Source organism: Gavialis gangeticus, unplaced genomic scaffold (assembly GCF_001723915.1).
Source record: "Gavialis gangeticus isolate Ggan-Ray unplaced genomic scaffold, GavGan_comp1, whole genome shotgun sequence".
NCBI lineage: Eukaryota > Metazoa > Chordata > Crocodylia > Gavialidae > Gavialis > Gavialis gangeticus.
This window is the reverse complement of record NW_017728994.1, coordinates 62,171,960-62,189,315: the sequence shown is the minus strand read 5'-3', so window position 1 is coordinate 62,189,315 and position 17,356 is coordinate 62,171,960. Positions and strand designations below refer to the sequence as shown.

The 17,356-nt window shown below is 41.7% G+C and overlaps 1 protein-coding gene across 2 annotated transcripts in view; it reads right to left on the bottom strand.

The window, feature by feature from the left end:
- The window catches only part of GRK5 (G protein-coupled receptor kinase 5), a 298,467-nt gene that overhangs the window by 177,321 nt on the left and 103,790 nt on the right, over positions 1-17,356 (bottom strand). For both annotated transcript variants that reach the window (XM_019502906.1, XM_019502907.1), the window contains exon 2: positions 15,820-15,915. In XM_019502906.1, the coding sequence (XP_019358451.1) occupies positions 15,820-15,915 (96 nt within the window). The remainder of the gene's footprint in view (positions 1-15,819; positions 15,916-17,356) is intronic.

Here is a 17,356-nt window from a genome sequence, read left to right as displayed (position 1 = left end):
TTCGGTCATAAGAGAGAGAATTTTTTTATAGCACGATGAGCAAAGTAGCACTGATTAAAGTTTAAATCCCTATGAACAAAGCCTAGTGCAAAGAAAAAAACAAAAACCACACTAGCAGGAAACATAGATCTTGCAATTATAGAGACAGAAACTAAAAGAAGAAAAATTAATTCCTTTCAAAGCCTGTTCCAAATAGCTCAATTTAAAATACGTAACGCACCTTCCCTTTGCCTTCTAATTCCTTAAAAAAAAATAAATCACCTCTTTGCATTATGCCATTCAAAGTGAATTATGCTTTTGGTTCAGTCCATTTCCTTCTACATTTATAGCAAACTATTACACTGTACAGTGGAAAGAATACAGACAAAGCAGCTCATCGTACTGTATGTTGCTAGGACTGGTTTTCTTCAGATGGCCTTAACTTAGAAGGCTTTTAACACAGGTCAGCAGCTTACCCAAAACACAATATTGGAATTTAGTCTTTCTCTGCATATGCACAGTGCACATATATGGCCTTCACAGTGCTCTTTAATTACATTCCTACTGTAAACCAAGTCTTAAAAAAACCCTAAAAAGGCAGTTCAGTTTTCCCTGTGAGACTTTAACTGTGAATACTGTATTAGGGAGCTGCCAAGTTGCTTGCTGAGGTCCTCCACCATTTTACGTCTCTCAGGGACATATGTTTAATTAAAGCATTCCACAACCTTTAAAACTGATTTCAGCTGGAAAATTTTCTCTCATTAATCAAACCTTTCCTTCTGTCTATGCAAATAACAGATTCAGCTCATGAGACCATGGACAGTAAATGTCAAACCAAGGCAACTCTAGTGAGATCCAGATTGATGGTACAAACTGAAAAGTTATCTTTCTTGGCTTCCAATTCTACTCTAAGTGTTTCTGAATTACTTAATTGTTGGGAAGAGGAAGGAAGACAGCTGGAAACTGCCACTATGTAAGATATAGTAGGTTAAGAAAAAGGATCTGACTTATATGCTAGCATTGCTCTTACAGAACAATTTGTGTGCGTCATATGTTAGTACCTGGCAAGCTAAACTGACAGCATGCCCATCGTGTCTACAACTGCAAAAAAGACCCCACCACCGTAAGTGGTATCCAGGCTTGTAGTTTCAGCCACAAAGGGCTGAATGATCACGGGAGCTGCAAGACACTGTCTTTGCTATGGTCCTTCCAGAGCTGAGGTACAATGGTAGAGCATTGGGGGAGCAAATAGAGCATGCCTGATGGATAGAAGCTGTCTGGTGGACAAACAGAGCACATCTATTTCCTGGACTGTCTGTGCAGCCTCTGCCACTGGCACTTAAAGTCACTTAAATTAAGAAGAAAAGGGGAAGAAAACCACAGTGGTATAGTTGCTCCCTGATTCTAGGATCAAGATGCATCACGTCTTGGACAATCATGTCTTGTTGACCTGAATTCTCAGAGGCTTCCCTGACTACAAGAGTTGAAAAACAAGAAAGGTTACTAGTTCTTTCCAGAGCATCCGTTTGGGCCACAGGCAACGAGTGGGTCAACGGTGTATGCAAGATCCTCATCCTAATTCCTGCTCACTAACAAGTAAAAAAGTCTAGGAAATACCCAGGTTTGGGAACTTGTTAGCGAGACACCAGTTTACTAGAAGAATGGAACATGATAGGACAGAATACCCTGCAATACTATCAGGTAACACATTAATTGGACGTTCGTTGATATAAGAATGCCTGCAGCTCTGTTAGTCACAGGGAAGGGTTTTCTTTAAGACATTATTTAACATCATCCTTCCTTAACATTTGGCAAGAGGTTTGATGAAAATCGTTAATAAAGATACAAGAAATAACAACATAAAGTCTCTTTTTGTGGATGAAGAGTAAACAATATTCTACTGCTGTCATATTTAATGGAGAAACCATTACCATCAATGTACCATAACTCATATTGAGGATGTACAGAGCTGTTTCTAAGTTCAAAGGGCTACACAGATGCTTACTAATTAGCGTGCATGACATTCCCTACACAGAGCCCAAGTAATTCAACTGTACTATGGAGCAAAAAGTAAAACCTGGCCCAGTTCCCAGCTCAGGGCCATTGTCCTCACTAATGCGAATGTGGAGCCTGGAATAAGTGCAGATGTTGGAGCTGTTTACACAAGGCATTAGAGCCACGAGATCAGTTTAATGGTGGTTCCCATAGCTTTATTCCCCTTATACTGGCCCAGTCCAATCACAGACCTCTGGTGTGGAGAAACTCTTCCACTTTCACAGCAAGTGGGACCATCATACTAACAGGTCCTCAGTAGGGCCTGACTGCTACATAGCATCTTATTCAGCCTTCTTCCATAGCTATGGATTTCACCCTAAACAAGTTTTTTTTTTTTTTTTTACTCCACAAGAAACACTCCAGCCTAACTTCTGTTTACATCATGAAATAGATTTCTAAAAAAGTAAAATAAATCAATTGACTTCTTTGATAGGGCTGAGAGCAGAGGGTATTCTCCAGTGGCAGAGGTGAGAGACTCTGGACTGTGGCTCCTACCACTGGTTAGAAACACTGACTCACTGTATTACCGGGGCTCTGGGACATGCTGTTAAAATTTTTAACAGGAGCTTCCACAACAAATGCTGAGGCAGTGCCAAAGGAGAGTATGCCGTCACCGTTAGCTCAGATCAACCCCTCCCTGGGAAAGGGATAAGAAGTGACTAAATCTCCAGAAGAATCCCTTCATGGAGATCCCCTGACACGGCTGCATCAGTTAGGCAAGGTTTTCTCCTCCACAGAGAAAGAAAGGGGTCTATTCAGCAGGGTCCCAGGCAGTACAGCGCTACTGAAGCAATGCTATTAAACTTACACATCACTAGCAGAGATAATATCACTTCAGCCTAATTTCCATACCTCCATCCCTGTCCAAAAACATATTTTTGGTTGGCACTGAAAGGCAAAGACTGGCTTGGTACAAGGCTGGAAAGCTCCAGCAGAGGCAGGAAAGCTTTCTCCTGAACATAACTAGGAAGAAGCCTATCTGGGGGCATCCCCTGCAGCAGCAGCACATTGGCCACCACCATGGCAGGTTAGGGTGCTATGCTATATGGTTGTATGACAGGAGAGCCCGAGTAGTTTTAGAAATAAATAAGGATTTGCTTAGGATGATTTTGATAGGGATGACCCTGCCTCTGGCAAGGGTTGAACTAAATGGCCTTTGGTCTAGAAACAAACATTCAAAAAGTCTGAGCCTGAATTGATTCAATCTTTGCAGGTTAGTCTAACCTGGCTAGGCTCAACCGGTTTGTAACCAAACAGACATCCCAGAAATGCAGGCACATGCCTGCAGTGGCTCAGGCTAGAAGCCACGGGGTGCTAAAGCAGCCCTCCCTTCTCTTGTACAAGGCTGAGCTGAGGGGGGAGTGGCCAGGCCCCACCAGAACACCAACTACGGAGGGGGTCAATCCTCCCCACCCCATAACAGAGCATTTAACACCCCGTCAGAAAACAAAGCCTCACTCATTACAAGCTCTTCTTAAACAGCTTTTTCCAAAGGAAGGAATGCAGGGACATTACCAGCTGAGCTGCTGATTACCTCCAAAAAGCCCTAAGCAGACACTGCCCTATCTGCCTGACACAGCAGTCGCTAGCATACCACATGCCGGCTACAGTCTGTGCTGTGGGAGAGAGGAGGAAAGGATCTCTGCTTAAGCAGCGAGTGGTGAGAAGGGAGGGGAGGGGGGCATGGGGAAGCCAGCAGACCCTGCTGGGCCTGCAAGTCTCTACAGGAGCTCTGGCCAGGGAGCAGAGGGGAGGGCCAGCTCTGCTGTGGAGCAGAGAGCCCCGCCTAGCCCAGAGAGCATGCTGGGATGCTGGGGGTGTCTGGGTTAGCTTAAACCAACAAAGGCTCTGGGACAGACATTGCATAAACTGGGTTGACCCAAATCAGTTAAGTTTGATACTACATTCAACCAGGTTTATCTCAAACTGGTTTCAGCCATTTTCAAACTGGTTTATGGGCACTGAACATCTATTCTGTTTAAACCTGCTTCTGATCACTTAAACCGGTTTATATGTAATATCTGTCCCTAGCCTGGAGGTCCCTTCTAGCCCTACTTTTCTATGATCTGACATTGTGGTCCCTATTTTCAAGAAGGGGAGGAAGCAGTACCTGAATAATTATAGGCCAGTCAGTCTCACCTCCATCCTTGGAAAGGTCTTTGAAAAGATTATGAAGGATCATATTTGTGGGAGTCCAGCAGGAAAAATAATGCAGCAGGGAAACCAGCATGGATTTGTAGCAGGTAGAGCATGCCTGACCAATCTGGTTTCATTTTATGACAGGGTCACAAAATGCTTAGACGCAGGAGTAGAGGTGGATGTCGTTTTCTTGGATTTTAGGAAGGCCTTCAATACAGTATCTAATCCCATTCTCATAAATAAAGAGGCTGTGACTTAGATGTTTACACAGTCCGGTGGGTGGCAAATTGGCTTAACGGTTGCACCCAGAGAGTGGTAGTAGATGGGTCGGTATCGACTTGGAAGGATGTGGGTAGTGGAGACTCACACGGTTCAGTCCTTGAACCTGTACTCTTCCACATCTACATCAGTGACTTGGATGTGGGTGTGAAGTGTACTCTGTTTAAGTTTGCGGACAATACTAAATTGCGGGGTGAAGCGCACTCTCTGGAGGATAGGGTTAGAAAAGTGGGCAGTACACAATAGGATGCAGTACAACAGGGACAAGTGCAGAGTGCTTCACCTAAGGTACAAAAATATCCAGCACAACTACTGGCTGGGAAGTGACCCTCTCAACAGCAAAGAAGTGGAAAGGGATCTCGGAGTCATAGTGGACTCCCAGATTACCGTGAGTCATCAGTGTGGTGAAATCATCAGCAAAGCTAACTGCACTTTATCATGCATCAGCAAATGCATGACAAATAGAACCAAGGAGGTGACACTTCCCCTCTATGTGGCATTGGCCAGACCGCAGTCGGAGTACTGTGTCCAGTTTTGGGTGCTGTACTTCAAGAAGGATGTTGACAGACTCGAGAGGATCCAGAGGAGGGCTACTTGTATGGTTAGGGGCTTACAGGACAAGCCCTATGAGGAGAGACTGAGGGACCTGCACCTCTTTGGCCTCTGCAAGAGAAGGCTGAGAGGTGATTGTGGGGCTGCCTACAAATTCATTAGGGGGACGCAGCAAGGGATCAGAGATGCTTTGTTCACCAGGGTGCTTCTTTGGGTAACAAGGAACAATGGTCACAAACTGACAGAGAGCAGATTTACGCTAGATATCATGAAAGACTGCTTCACAGTAAGGGTGGCCAAAATTTGGAATGTGCTTCCAAGGGAGGTGGTGCTCTCCCCTACCTCGGGGGTCTTTAAGAGAAGGCTATTTGGCATCTGGCTGGGGCCATCTGACCCCAGCACCCCTTCCTGTCTAGGCGGGGGGCTGGACTCGATCTGTTCAGGTCCCTCCCAACCCTAGCATCTATATCTCTATGACATCCTTAATCTTCAGCACCATTTCCTGTAGCACCTGCGTCTTCCCTAAAGGTACCCATAGAGTTACTCACCCAGACTGACCATATTCAGCTGAAGAGATCTTGCAAGGACACAGCTTGTCATAAGGCTACCAGCTATAAACCTATTAAAGCATTTTGTATGTTGAAGGGATGTAATAATAAAATCTGCCAGCATGAAACTGCCATAGCATGCTACATAAAAATTAGATACTCAATTCTAGTCAGTAAGTGTCATGCCATAAAACATCTCTGCTAGGCTTCGGATCCAACAGTGCCTACCATTGGCAACGTGTAGGGGGTGCATGCGGGTGCACGTGCACCCCCTGAAATCGGCCATGCGCCCTGAGACCGGCCGTGACTATATGATGAATGGCAGTCCACTGGCTGATACTACATCTGAAAGGGACCTGGTGTTAGCAATAAAAACTCAGGATTTCTGAACCAGCCCAGAGATTGACATGACAACTCATTCGATGATTGACAGAAAGGCTTTATTTACTACAAGTATTTAAAATCAAGTCAAGTGAGCCCAAACTAAATCAAAGTCCAGTAATTGGCTATAAGGTGATGATTTCTCACCAAACAGGTGACAAAGAGGCGGTCTGTTTTTCTTCAACTTCGAGCAAGTCAGGCACATCAGCAACTGGTGTTAGAGAGATTTCTCACTCTTGAAGCGCATTCACTGTTTACTGTTTTACTGCGTTTTTATACCCTTAGTTTAGCATCTTCAAAGCATTTTTTTTAGTTGTGTAAATCAAGAAAGAGCCCCAAGCAGTAAGTGACAGGAAAAACCTGCTCATTACTGGTTATCAGAAATTTTTAATTTAATGAGTTACCTTCTTTGGTAACAAGAGGCTATCCAATTTGAAACATATCGAGAAACTGATTAAAAGCCAGGAAAAACATACTAAATCAGGAGGAGACATCATTTACGTACGGAGAATGTCTCTCCCTGCACATAAACTTGAGTTAGTCACAAAATAAATATTTACCACACTAATTAATTAAGGATAGACATTTCATATGGTTACACACTAGACACCTAGGAGTCTGCTTGAAATCTTTCTGAATCTAGCAAGATAAGCTGGACGAGATACTTCATTATTCCTTCTTAGATGGCTTAGCCATGAACTCGCATCCTCTTGCAATATGCAGTTAGCATTATTATTCTGCATTTTAACTTTTGAGAGTAGGCCCAAGCTTAGCATGAGTTTCAGAGGCATCACTGGGGGAGGGACACACAACAATTGACCAAAGGATGAATATGAGCCAACAGTGTGCTGAAGTCACCAGCAGGGCAAACAGGACTCTGGCATGCATCAGCCAATGTGTGACTAACACATCCAGAGAGGTGCTCCTCCCCCTCTATTCAGTGTTGGTGAAATAACAGCTGGAGTACTGTGTATAGTTCTGGGCACTGCATTTCAAGAAGAATGTGGATAAGCTTGAAAGGGTACAGAGAAGGGCCACCCGGGGCCTAGAGGATAGGCTTCAGGAAATGGGTTTGTTCAGCCTTAATAAGAGAAGACTGAGAGGTGACTTGATAGCCACCTACAAGTATGTCAGGGGTGAACACCAAGATCTAGGGGAGCAACTCTTCACAAAGGCATCCCTTGGGAGGACAAGGTCTAATGGGCACAAGCTAGTTGAGGACAAATTTAGGCTGGATATAAGGAAAAACTTATTTTCCATAAGGGTATCTAGAATCTGGAACTCACTCCCAGTGGAGGTGGTGGAGTCACCATCCCTGGAGGTGTTCAAGAAAAGGCTGAACAAGCACCTCATTCAGCTCATTTGAGCACAACTACCTCCTGCCCATGGCAGGGGACTGGCCTTGATGATCTTACAGGTCCCTTCCGGTCCTACTATTCTATGATTCTATTTTCAACTGATAAGTGAAGCATGGAAACAAACATTATACCCAGTGCTGATTACTGTTCACTTGTAATATTTTCTAGTGATTTACCTAAAAACTCCTGGGCTAGGGGCAGAAGTTACACATAAATCGGTTTAAGTGACCAGAAACAGATTTAAACCTGTGACAGAACAGAAGTTCAGTGCATGTAAACCAGTTTCAAAATGACTGAAACTAGTTTAAGATAAGTCTGATACTACATTCAACCAGGTTTAATGGATTTGGGGCAAACCGGTTTATGAAACTTTTGTGCCAGGCTCCTTCCTGGTTTAAATCACAGTCCCTCAGCATCCCAGCAAGTTTTCCAGCCCTGGGCTGGGATGCGCCATCTGCTCCAGCAGAGAAGAGTTGGGAGGGGGGGCAAACCCTGGCTGGGGTCTGGAGTCAGGGAGGCAGGGTTAAAGTTCCCTTCCTCCCAAGTACAGAGCTGCCCTGCCCTACTAAAAACTTACTGCTGGCTAGGACTGTGGACTACAGATCCCAGAGGACCATGGAAGCAGGAAGAGGAAGTGATGAGCAACCCTGGAGAGTCCTGCTGTTGTGATTGTGGACTGCAAATCCCAGAGACCTCAGGGGCAGCAGGAAGAAGTAGCAAACACACACCCCATGCTGGCTATGTGCCAGAGAGCTGTGCTGTAGTGCCCCCTGGCTCCCAGCCTGAGCCACTGCAGGTATGTGGCTGCATTTCCTGAATCAAAAGCAAATGTCTGTCCAGTTGTTTCTCAGCTTAATCTATGCAGTTTAGACTAACCTGCAAAGACTAAACTGAGTCAGCATTGGGCGTTTTGACTGTCTCTACTTAGCCCCAGGGTGTCCAAATACCATTTGTTAAGAACCTGTGAATGACTGACCTGCTAAAAGGTAGGATTTGCCCAGCCCCCCCCCCCCCAATTATTCTCATTTCCAAAGTCAGAGACTAATATTCCCCAAATATTTTTCATGTTTCCATCATGCATTAAAAACAGCATTGCAGCAAACAACTGAAGAGCAAGTGTCTGTCACCTTAAACATCCTATGCTTCTCTTCCCCTTCTTCCAGAATATATAGGGCCAGGTTTTCATTTACACAAATATACTTTCATCAAAAATGGCTTTAGAGTGGGTGTGAATTATAATCACCACTATTATTAGTATCAGTACAGATTAATTTTCAGTATCTGTCAATTATATTTGCAATAATGTATTTTACCAAAAATGTCATATACTGAAAAATTCAACTGACTTTTTCCTCAGTCTGAATTTTTGTTAAAGATTCTTTTGTTTTTTAAATTAAATTAAAATGAATTCTATTCCTAGGTTTTGGTCGGAAAATACTTTGTTTTTAGTTTTTGTTTTCCTCCTTCCTTTGTTTTCTTTCCAATTTCCCCATTTTTACTCTTCAGAAGGGGAGGAAGGGGTGACAATGGAAAAAATAGTTTTCAATGTTTCATCAAAAACAGAAATATTTCATTTTAATAGGAAATTTCCATAATCTACATATTTCAACTGGAAAAGCCATTTGCAACTGAAAAAAAAAAGTAACAAGAAAAAAAAAAATCAAGCAGTTCTATTATATCTATATAAATTTAGCTGCAGCTATGGCTATCTATAGTTGTATGTTGTATATGTAAAACAGGAGAGTTTTCAGAGAAATGACTCAGATATTAATAATAGGAATAATAAGCAACACTTCCATAATTACATATTTCTATTTAAATATACAAAAATATATATTATTCTAGTGGCCTTTGAAAATATTTGGAAAAGTCAACTAATTCAGCAGCTAATCTGCAAATTGTCCCCAAAGCACAATTCTATCCACAGCGTTACCTTTCCTCAGCTCCTACTAAGCCTTCTGCACCTAAAAACCTAGACACATGCACAAATGTGCACACACAAAGTTAAGTAATCCTTTCACACACTATTCATTCCATCCAGGAAGAGTGCACACCAACTGCAGATGCTTCCTCAGCCTGACAAAGGGTATTTAAACCTGAAAGTTTGCTAAGCAGAATTTTTCCAACTATCTGAATTGGTCTAATAAAAGATATTAGATTTACCCAAAAAGCTCTGTCCACACACACACTTTTATTAACTGTTTGCAAAAATCAAGGCTTTCTTTGCCTTACTCCTTTTCTTCACTGAGATCAGTAGCAAAATCCCAATTGACTTCCAACAGAAATAGGAGAAGGATTTTATCCTAAATTTATCCCTAGGTCTTTCTCCCTAAACCAAGCAAATACTGAACTAGTTTTAAAACGTTTCCTTAAAAATTAAGCAATGAACCCCTATATCGACACCAAGCACTTACAATTTCAAAGCTCTGCAAAAGTATTAATTAGTGTTAATGACCCGTATTACCCAATAAGATAAAAGCAAACCCTGCAGGATGCAACATCTAATTCCTATTTTCAGTGATAGATGAAAAGCATCTTTTAAAGGGTTTATTTACTTCGCATTCCCTTTCTGCCTTTTTCTATCATAGATTTTGGAAAATGTTGGGCATGTCTTATGGCATTTCTCCTTTTAAATCATAGACAAGGATTGGTAGTGCTTTTTCCCAAAAAGAAGGTGTTAGTGATTTTATTTCTGAAATGTGTTGTTTTTTATATGGAATAGTACTGTGTTAATATGAGCTCCCAAGCATTGTTTGGGGAGAAGATGTGGATCCACTTCCCGCTCTTTATGGGAAACAGCAACAGCTTGCTTGGTTTTTTTTCTGGGTTGCCACTGCCAAGGTAATGCTTAATGGATTAAGTCTTGTGAAATAAATTCTGTAAATAGAATGTGGGCTGAGATCATTTAAACTCATTTCCCCTGTGTCCCCTTACAGTCCTGGAAGCTGTCAAATACAGGCTGCCGGCAAGCAAACTTTTCATCCAGTGTTAGTCTTGAGTCTCACTAGATGCATAAAACAGCTTGTTTTTCACATACTTTCTGTGATGGTATTACAAAACTACAAAAAAAACCCTTTTTAATTCCATGCATTGCCATAAACTGGATACAGTTAATCCTGCAACACCCCTAAAGATTATTTTGTTTGTCCATCATTACAACATTAAAGACTTCTGTTTCTGGAAGCATTACATTTGAGTCTGAAGGATTTTAAAGAAAGAAACCATGATAAATATGGGTTTATAGACCAACAATAGCATTTTAAGGAAAGCAATATCATTTCAAGTGCTGTCAGTATGTATAACATAAGGCAAGTTTCTTTGTCTCAAAGAGTTTTGTCTCGAGTTTACCATTTAATTTAGATGAATGCCTGACATGGACAGCCTGTCAAAATGAAGACGACAGAAGGCAAAACCCTCATAGGAAGGCTGTGTTGTGAAGGAGTGGGGGTGAACTGTTGGCTCATGGAAGGGGGGGAACCTGTTTCCATCAGAGGAGTGAGCCCAGGAATGGGGAAGAGATGGACATAGATTATCAAGAGAATGGGCAGCAGATGAGCAGAAAGAGAGACTCTTCCTTTCTCCTTCAAAAATGAATCGGCTTAAGTTTTTCAGTATTAACGCAGTCCATAAATCCACATAGCTTTTTCCAGAGCAATAAATCATTTAGGAGGTTTTTAGCAGTTCCTCCAATTTTGACATATTTTGATTTCAGTCATCCATGCACTCCTCTCTTTCCATGCTGAGTGTCACAGTGGAAACCTTCTTATGCAGTCCGGAGGGGGTACAGCAGGACTTTAACATGAGCAGGAAGTGAAACAAAGACGTATATACACACCATGGGAAGAAGTTGTCATTACTATGCTGTCAGTGGCTGGATTAAGAAAAGTCATACGTCTCCAGGGATGCTACCACCAAGAAAAATAGGAACTGTGGCAAGTAAACTGCCAAAGATGGGCAGCTGGACATCACAGCTCATCTTTATACCCTACTGCCTTACAATAAAACTGCTAGTCCTGACACTCAACCTTCAGGATATGGTGATTCTGGAAAGGACCACTTAACATGGTAGATCATTTGGGGGTATTTTCAATTGCCTGCCATTACAGGCCATAACAACCCATTGCTATGGTTAAACATGCAGTAGGCTATGAACACTTACTTCTCTACAGAGTTCAGTACTTAGTACCATGAACAGGCCCAGCTGATATTAACAGAAGACAAAATGACTACTCAAGAAAATAAAATTATTCGTGTGTATAAGTGTTTATCAGCTTGAACCTTGAGATGCATGGAAGAAAGTCACCGGCTTTGTGAAGCTCTGTGGAAATAATTATGGTTTATACTTGTCACTGTGTTAACACTACAGGGTAATTCAGACATAAGAGAGCTAGCTGTAAACTAGCTAGCTAGGGTACCAGTCGCAGTCTGGCTGTGGCAACATTAAACTCAGCAAAATTCCCCTGAGAAGCTGAGTAAGTACTTGGTCAGTTCATCTGCCCATGCTGCTGGGACCTGGCCACTACTAAAACCCAAACTTAAAGCTACATCAAATAGGTCTACACTACACTGCAGCTGCTGTGCAATGTCTACAGTATAGACACACCAACACTTAAGCCGCCTAATAATTCTGCAGTGCCTTCCAGCCATAGATCTCCATGTATCTTAAAAATATAATAATAAAGTGCAGGCACAACCAAAAACTCAGAGAAGCCCAGTATGTGTAAATGTCACCCTTCTGATGGCCACAATCATATTTGGGAGTGTGAACTTGTATTAGCTAGCTTTTACAAAAAGACAGCTTACAAATCTTGTGGTTTGACTGTTAGCCAACGTAGTCTGTTCATCCTGTCTACAATACAGTTCTCACACAGAAGAGTATTTTTAACAACCAGTGAACTCACCCCTTCTGAAAATGAAAGTTCACAGTTAATTCCGCTATAAGTGCGAAAGCAGCGACTTGAAATAGGTTAACTGCTCAAGATTTTTCTTCCTTCAGGTAAGCATTACAAGTGTTAAAGAAGAGTTAGTGTTAATGGTGTTGATCCTTTTGATTGTATAACCTAAGTGTAAAGGTTTAACACGAGAAAACTTCAGACTTATCCTAGTTACTGTATGTAATCCATGATAAGACTCCTCTTTACTGAAGGAGTTAAAGTTTTGTAATAAACTGAGCATGCTGCAAGCTGGATTTCATGACGCCCGATCTGCTATAATGCAACAAATCAGTGTAGCATAACAAACAGCAGACGCATTCTGTGGCACAGCCTCCCCATAAACTTCAATCTTTTGGAAAAAAAATCTTGATTTATTATATAGCTTTTGGACAGTTGTGAAAGAAAATTTGCCAGAGATCGGAATAATCAACTCTTTCACCCAAGCAGTTTTTTATGAAAGAATAAAGCACAGAATGGGTCTGAGCAAAATAAATAAAAATTCCACACTTTTAACCAACAGAATCTTTTGCGTCATTCAAAAATATTTGCAGACATCAACAATCTTTTATCATCTAAAAAGCACTCTAGCTTTCAGAGAGGGGGCTTTTTTCTTAATTTTTCTCTTAATTGTGGCCTTTTCACTATCCCGTCTGTGCCACTAACTGATCTTGTGTTTGTCAAAGCAGTATGTTGCTAATTCCCTATACCCCCCCAAAAACATCTCTGTTTTGCTAATCTGTTATCTGTGAGTTGCAAAAACGGCAGTATATAAGATTCACAAACGGCATCTGTAACAGGATTAATTGTAATAAATGTTTCCATCTATTGAAAGGGATACTTAGTACTCTTGGAAAACTAGCTACTTAAATGCAGAAAAACTAGTTGCTTTTCCCTATTTTGAACCCAGGGAAAAGAGCTGCAAACAGAAACATACATTAGCCATTCATAATAAATATACTAGCCTCATTCAGAGCAAGTAAAGGCATTACTGTTGCATCCTCTCAACAGCCCTGCTGTTCCACTTGCCCATGTAATTAGCACACAATGCAGGCAGACTTTCCTGGCAAAAGGTGTTGTGTACTTTGAACAAAATGAAAGAGGAAAGAATATTTAAAAAAAAGAAAAAAAAAGTGTTGGTGGGTGAACGGCTTCTTAGCTAAGCAGCACTTGCAGAAAGATGTTTCCAACATTTGCTTATTTATCAACAGAGTTACTCCCCAATGTTTTGATTTGTGTATCTGAGCAGAAAAGGGGGGGTGGGAAGAGGGTTTTATTAAGCGAGTCTTTCAGTAAGACACCAGATGATGGATAGTCAAACACAGAGGCTCCTGTAAACAGAGAGAACCGAAAGGTATGAACTGACTCAGAATTGTGTCAACAGAGGTTGCAGACCCTGGGTTTATTTCAGCCTTCCTGTTTTTCGCAGATTTCTTTTCGTGCTGTACTTTAGACACAGCTTCTTTTCAAGGCACTCCGGCGGGGTGCAGAAAGATGCAAGATTTCACATGGCAAACGTGGGCGCTGAGACGCGCGTACACAGAGTAGCCACAATAATAGTGGCAGAAGGTCATTTGCAATCAGTGGCTCCCGTCTGCATAAATTAAGCAGCATGCTTTTGCACGGGAGCCCTTTGCCATCAGAACCTAAGAAGCATGAACACAAATCCCACGCTCACAAATGCTTTATATGGTAGAACAGACTGCAGGCTGTTGAAGAGTATCCAAACCAATAAAGGGAAAACATGCATATACTGTATGTATGTATATGCAAATAAATAAATAAAAAGGATACATCACAGCCTCAGCCCTCCCCACACCCATATGATTTAGGTATTTATTTACCATCTCAAAAGTCTGAACCTGCAACCCTTCACACATTTAGACCTATTAATGTTAATCAGGATTTTCACCTTTGGTAACAGGCTGCCCCAGAGACTGCTACATCTTTTACAAAAATGCATTTGAAAGATGTGATAGCAAATATAAATAACACCCCCTCTTCCCCCAACCCCTACATGGGATCTTCATTCTCAGGAACTTAATCAAAGAAGCAGCTTCACATCCTGCAATGGTCTTACGTACTTGGGTTGAGATGAAACTTTGTGCAGTCTCATTAAAGTTGGGTGATACACGACACAAGATGAATGAGGGCTGTAGACCTTAGACTTCCAGATTTCCATCTGTACCAAAAATGCCTCAATGGCTATAATTTTTAACAAACAAATGATGTTTGCAGTGGAGCTACATCTGCCACCTGCCACCCAAAGGATTTTTTTTTTTCTTTGTGCACATGTTGTTTCTGGCCTATTAATGAAAAGATGCAAAATAAATACCTAGGAAAGAACTGCCACAGATAAATGTCATAAATAACATGCATAAAATATTATTTCAGAAAAAAAAACCCAACTTTGGGGCAGACTGAATTTTTAACCATCTTCCTTCATGGTTTATTGTGCATTTCTACCCAGCAGGAGTCTTATTAGATGCATTTTCCCCTTTAGGAGCCAAGGTTAATGGAACAGCAGAGATAATTTCTTGTGTAAATGATAATACAGTAAGCTGACTTGCTTGCATCAGGTTCAGGATCCTCAGATACGGTTCCAAGGTTTGCGTGAACACAGAGTAGGTAAGTGCCCACGAACTGAAAGGCTCTACTTTCTCTTTTCTTTCTTTCTCCCCCCTCTTCCCTTTTCTTGCACATTTGTACATTTTTAGCTACCATTAGCTATATAACAGAAAGTGAGGGAAAGGAAAATTCACTGGAAGAGACCATGAATGAGAGTTTCAAAACATTTCATGTATTTTCTCTGCATATTTGGAGCATAAATCATGCAATAACACCAGCAGTCAGACTCATGATTACCACCAAAGTCAGACAAATTATGGCACTTGCTATCTCCATCATGACAATTTCTTGCCTTTCATTCATTTTCTGCCACTGTCTGGATTTAAAGTCAGAGGGGAAAAGGAACTTAGCTAAGTTAACCCCTTAGGGCAAGAACAGTAGCCATGGTTTCATGCAGCAATTTAAGAGGATTTATACCTGCTAACTTTGCTCAGTAATGTAGTAGTTAAGAAAATGAGGAAACTTGACAGACAAAAGTACGGCAGCTTAAATGCTATAGAAACAGTCATTGGAAACTCCATTTCCAAGCCTTCAATATTTGTTACACATCAATAAAATACAGTATTTTAAACAAGAAAGTTTATGAGGCATCCATAGAAATGGGCAAAGACAATGTTGTAACATGTATGGCTACTCCTGACCCAGTTGGCTTGGCTGTAAGGAGCGCATGTGCGTATCACTCCAGAATAAAATTAATATGAATGTCCAACCTCGCTAAAAGCATCTCTGGTTTTACCAGATTTATTTTTTCTCTTTGACAACAAACATGCAATGGAGGGTGAAGCAGGAAAGACTTTTTTTCTACCATGGAGCCCTTTTTCCACCATTGAGCACCATGTTGGCCCCAGTATGGCCCAGACTGGACAACCATGCCAACATGACCATATTTAATGGAGACTTCTTAGATGAGTCCGTGTTAATACCTGCTTTTTTTCCTACGGTGCTTTTGAAAGAGAAAAGGACTCTTACCTATTGTTCTTCGGAGATCTTCACACTGGCTAATGTGAGGGAACTTCAAGATTTCCTTCCACTTTTTGCTCTTGCCTTTGCGCTTTCCTCCACCCCCTGCAGAAAAAGGAGAAGAGATGTCAGGCTTCTATCCTTTTTCAGGGTCATAGCTGATCCAGACCTGGGCACCCTTCACTTATGCTGTGATCAGTCCAGTAGTAGTCCCTATAAACAAATTTTAAAATATCACAGTCCTTGTAGAGCACAAAAACTCGGCAGCACAGCAAAGCTGGTGTTTCACTGACATTTGACAGTGCTATTCACTGAGATAAGTCACAAAGGCAATGTTTCAACCAAGATCTGAATTACTGAAGTCTGGAGGTTCAGGTTTGAGGATTATATAAGACCAATATTTTCAAGTTCAGATACGAGGATGCTGGACTGAGCAGTTCTCATGGCAATTAAACCCAAACAGCCCATCACTACGTGGAAAACAAGGCAACCTGCTTGTAAAGTTTCTACTTTTGAATTTCTCTAGTGAATTTGAATAACAATCTGACTCATCTGGAACACAAGGGGTGGCTGCAGAAATCAAAATTCAACACCCCTTGTCTACACTTCAAATTACAGTACTTATACAAGACATACACTTAAAGTGGCAGTACCTTGGGAATTCCAGACCTGGATCACTGTTAACAGCATGGATCATATTTCTTTTTTAAAGAAAAGAAAAAGTAATTTACTTCCATGGGCTAGAGGAGATCTCACACTTTCTATACAGTTTTTGGTCTTTCTTCCCTTTCCTGATACTATTCCTCCCCTTAGCTTTCTTGGACTGGGCTGTGATCCTATTCCCGGCTCAGGTTTTTTGGACTGGATGGTTCTCATTGCGAAAGATTATGGATTGGTAGGGAGGGCATAATCCAAGGCCTATTATTGCTCCTAGGCACCACTTCAAGATGTCAATTCTAAGACAATAACTATCAATCTTTCATTAAAGGTTTTATTTTTAGTAAATAACAATCATGTTTCTATATCGCTGCATATAAAAACAGAGTTCCCAATGAGAGGAGGAGCCTGGACATGGGGGATCAGCATGGTGTTCCTCACACAGAGTTGCCAGCAGTTATTAAAACCCACAGCTTTATCCTTTGAACTCTGCCACTAAAGTCCCCAGAGTCAGAGCCCTAAAACCTCTGCTCTGAAAGACTGGGTGGAATATTAAGGGCCCCAAAGGGTACACAGATAGAACTAGAGGCCTAGACAGAAGTTACATTTGTTGCACCATCAGTCCCTTGAAAGCACTCTACAACTGTGCCCTGACAAATAGGGCTGTGCGAAGCTTCGGTCCCCAATTTGATTCAGTGGAGATTCGGCTTAATTCGGTGGCCAAATCTCCGAATCCGAATTAAATCAGGAGGACCTCAGAAAGATTCGGCGATTTGGACATAGACACAGCTTGAATTGTTTTTTCTACATACCTCTAGGGACCAGGCGGCTCATGAATGCTGCGACGCTGGGGCACATGGAGTGTCCCACAGAAGCTCAGGGGGCTCCC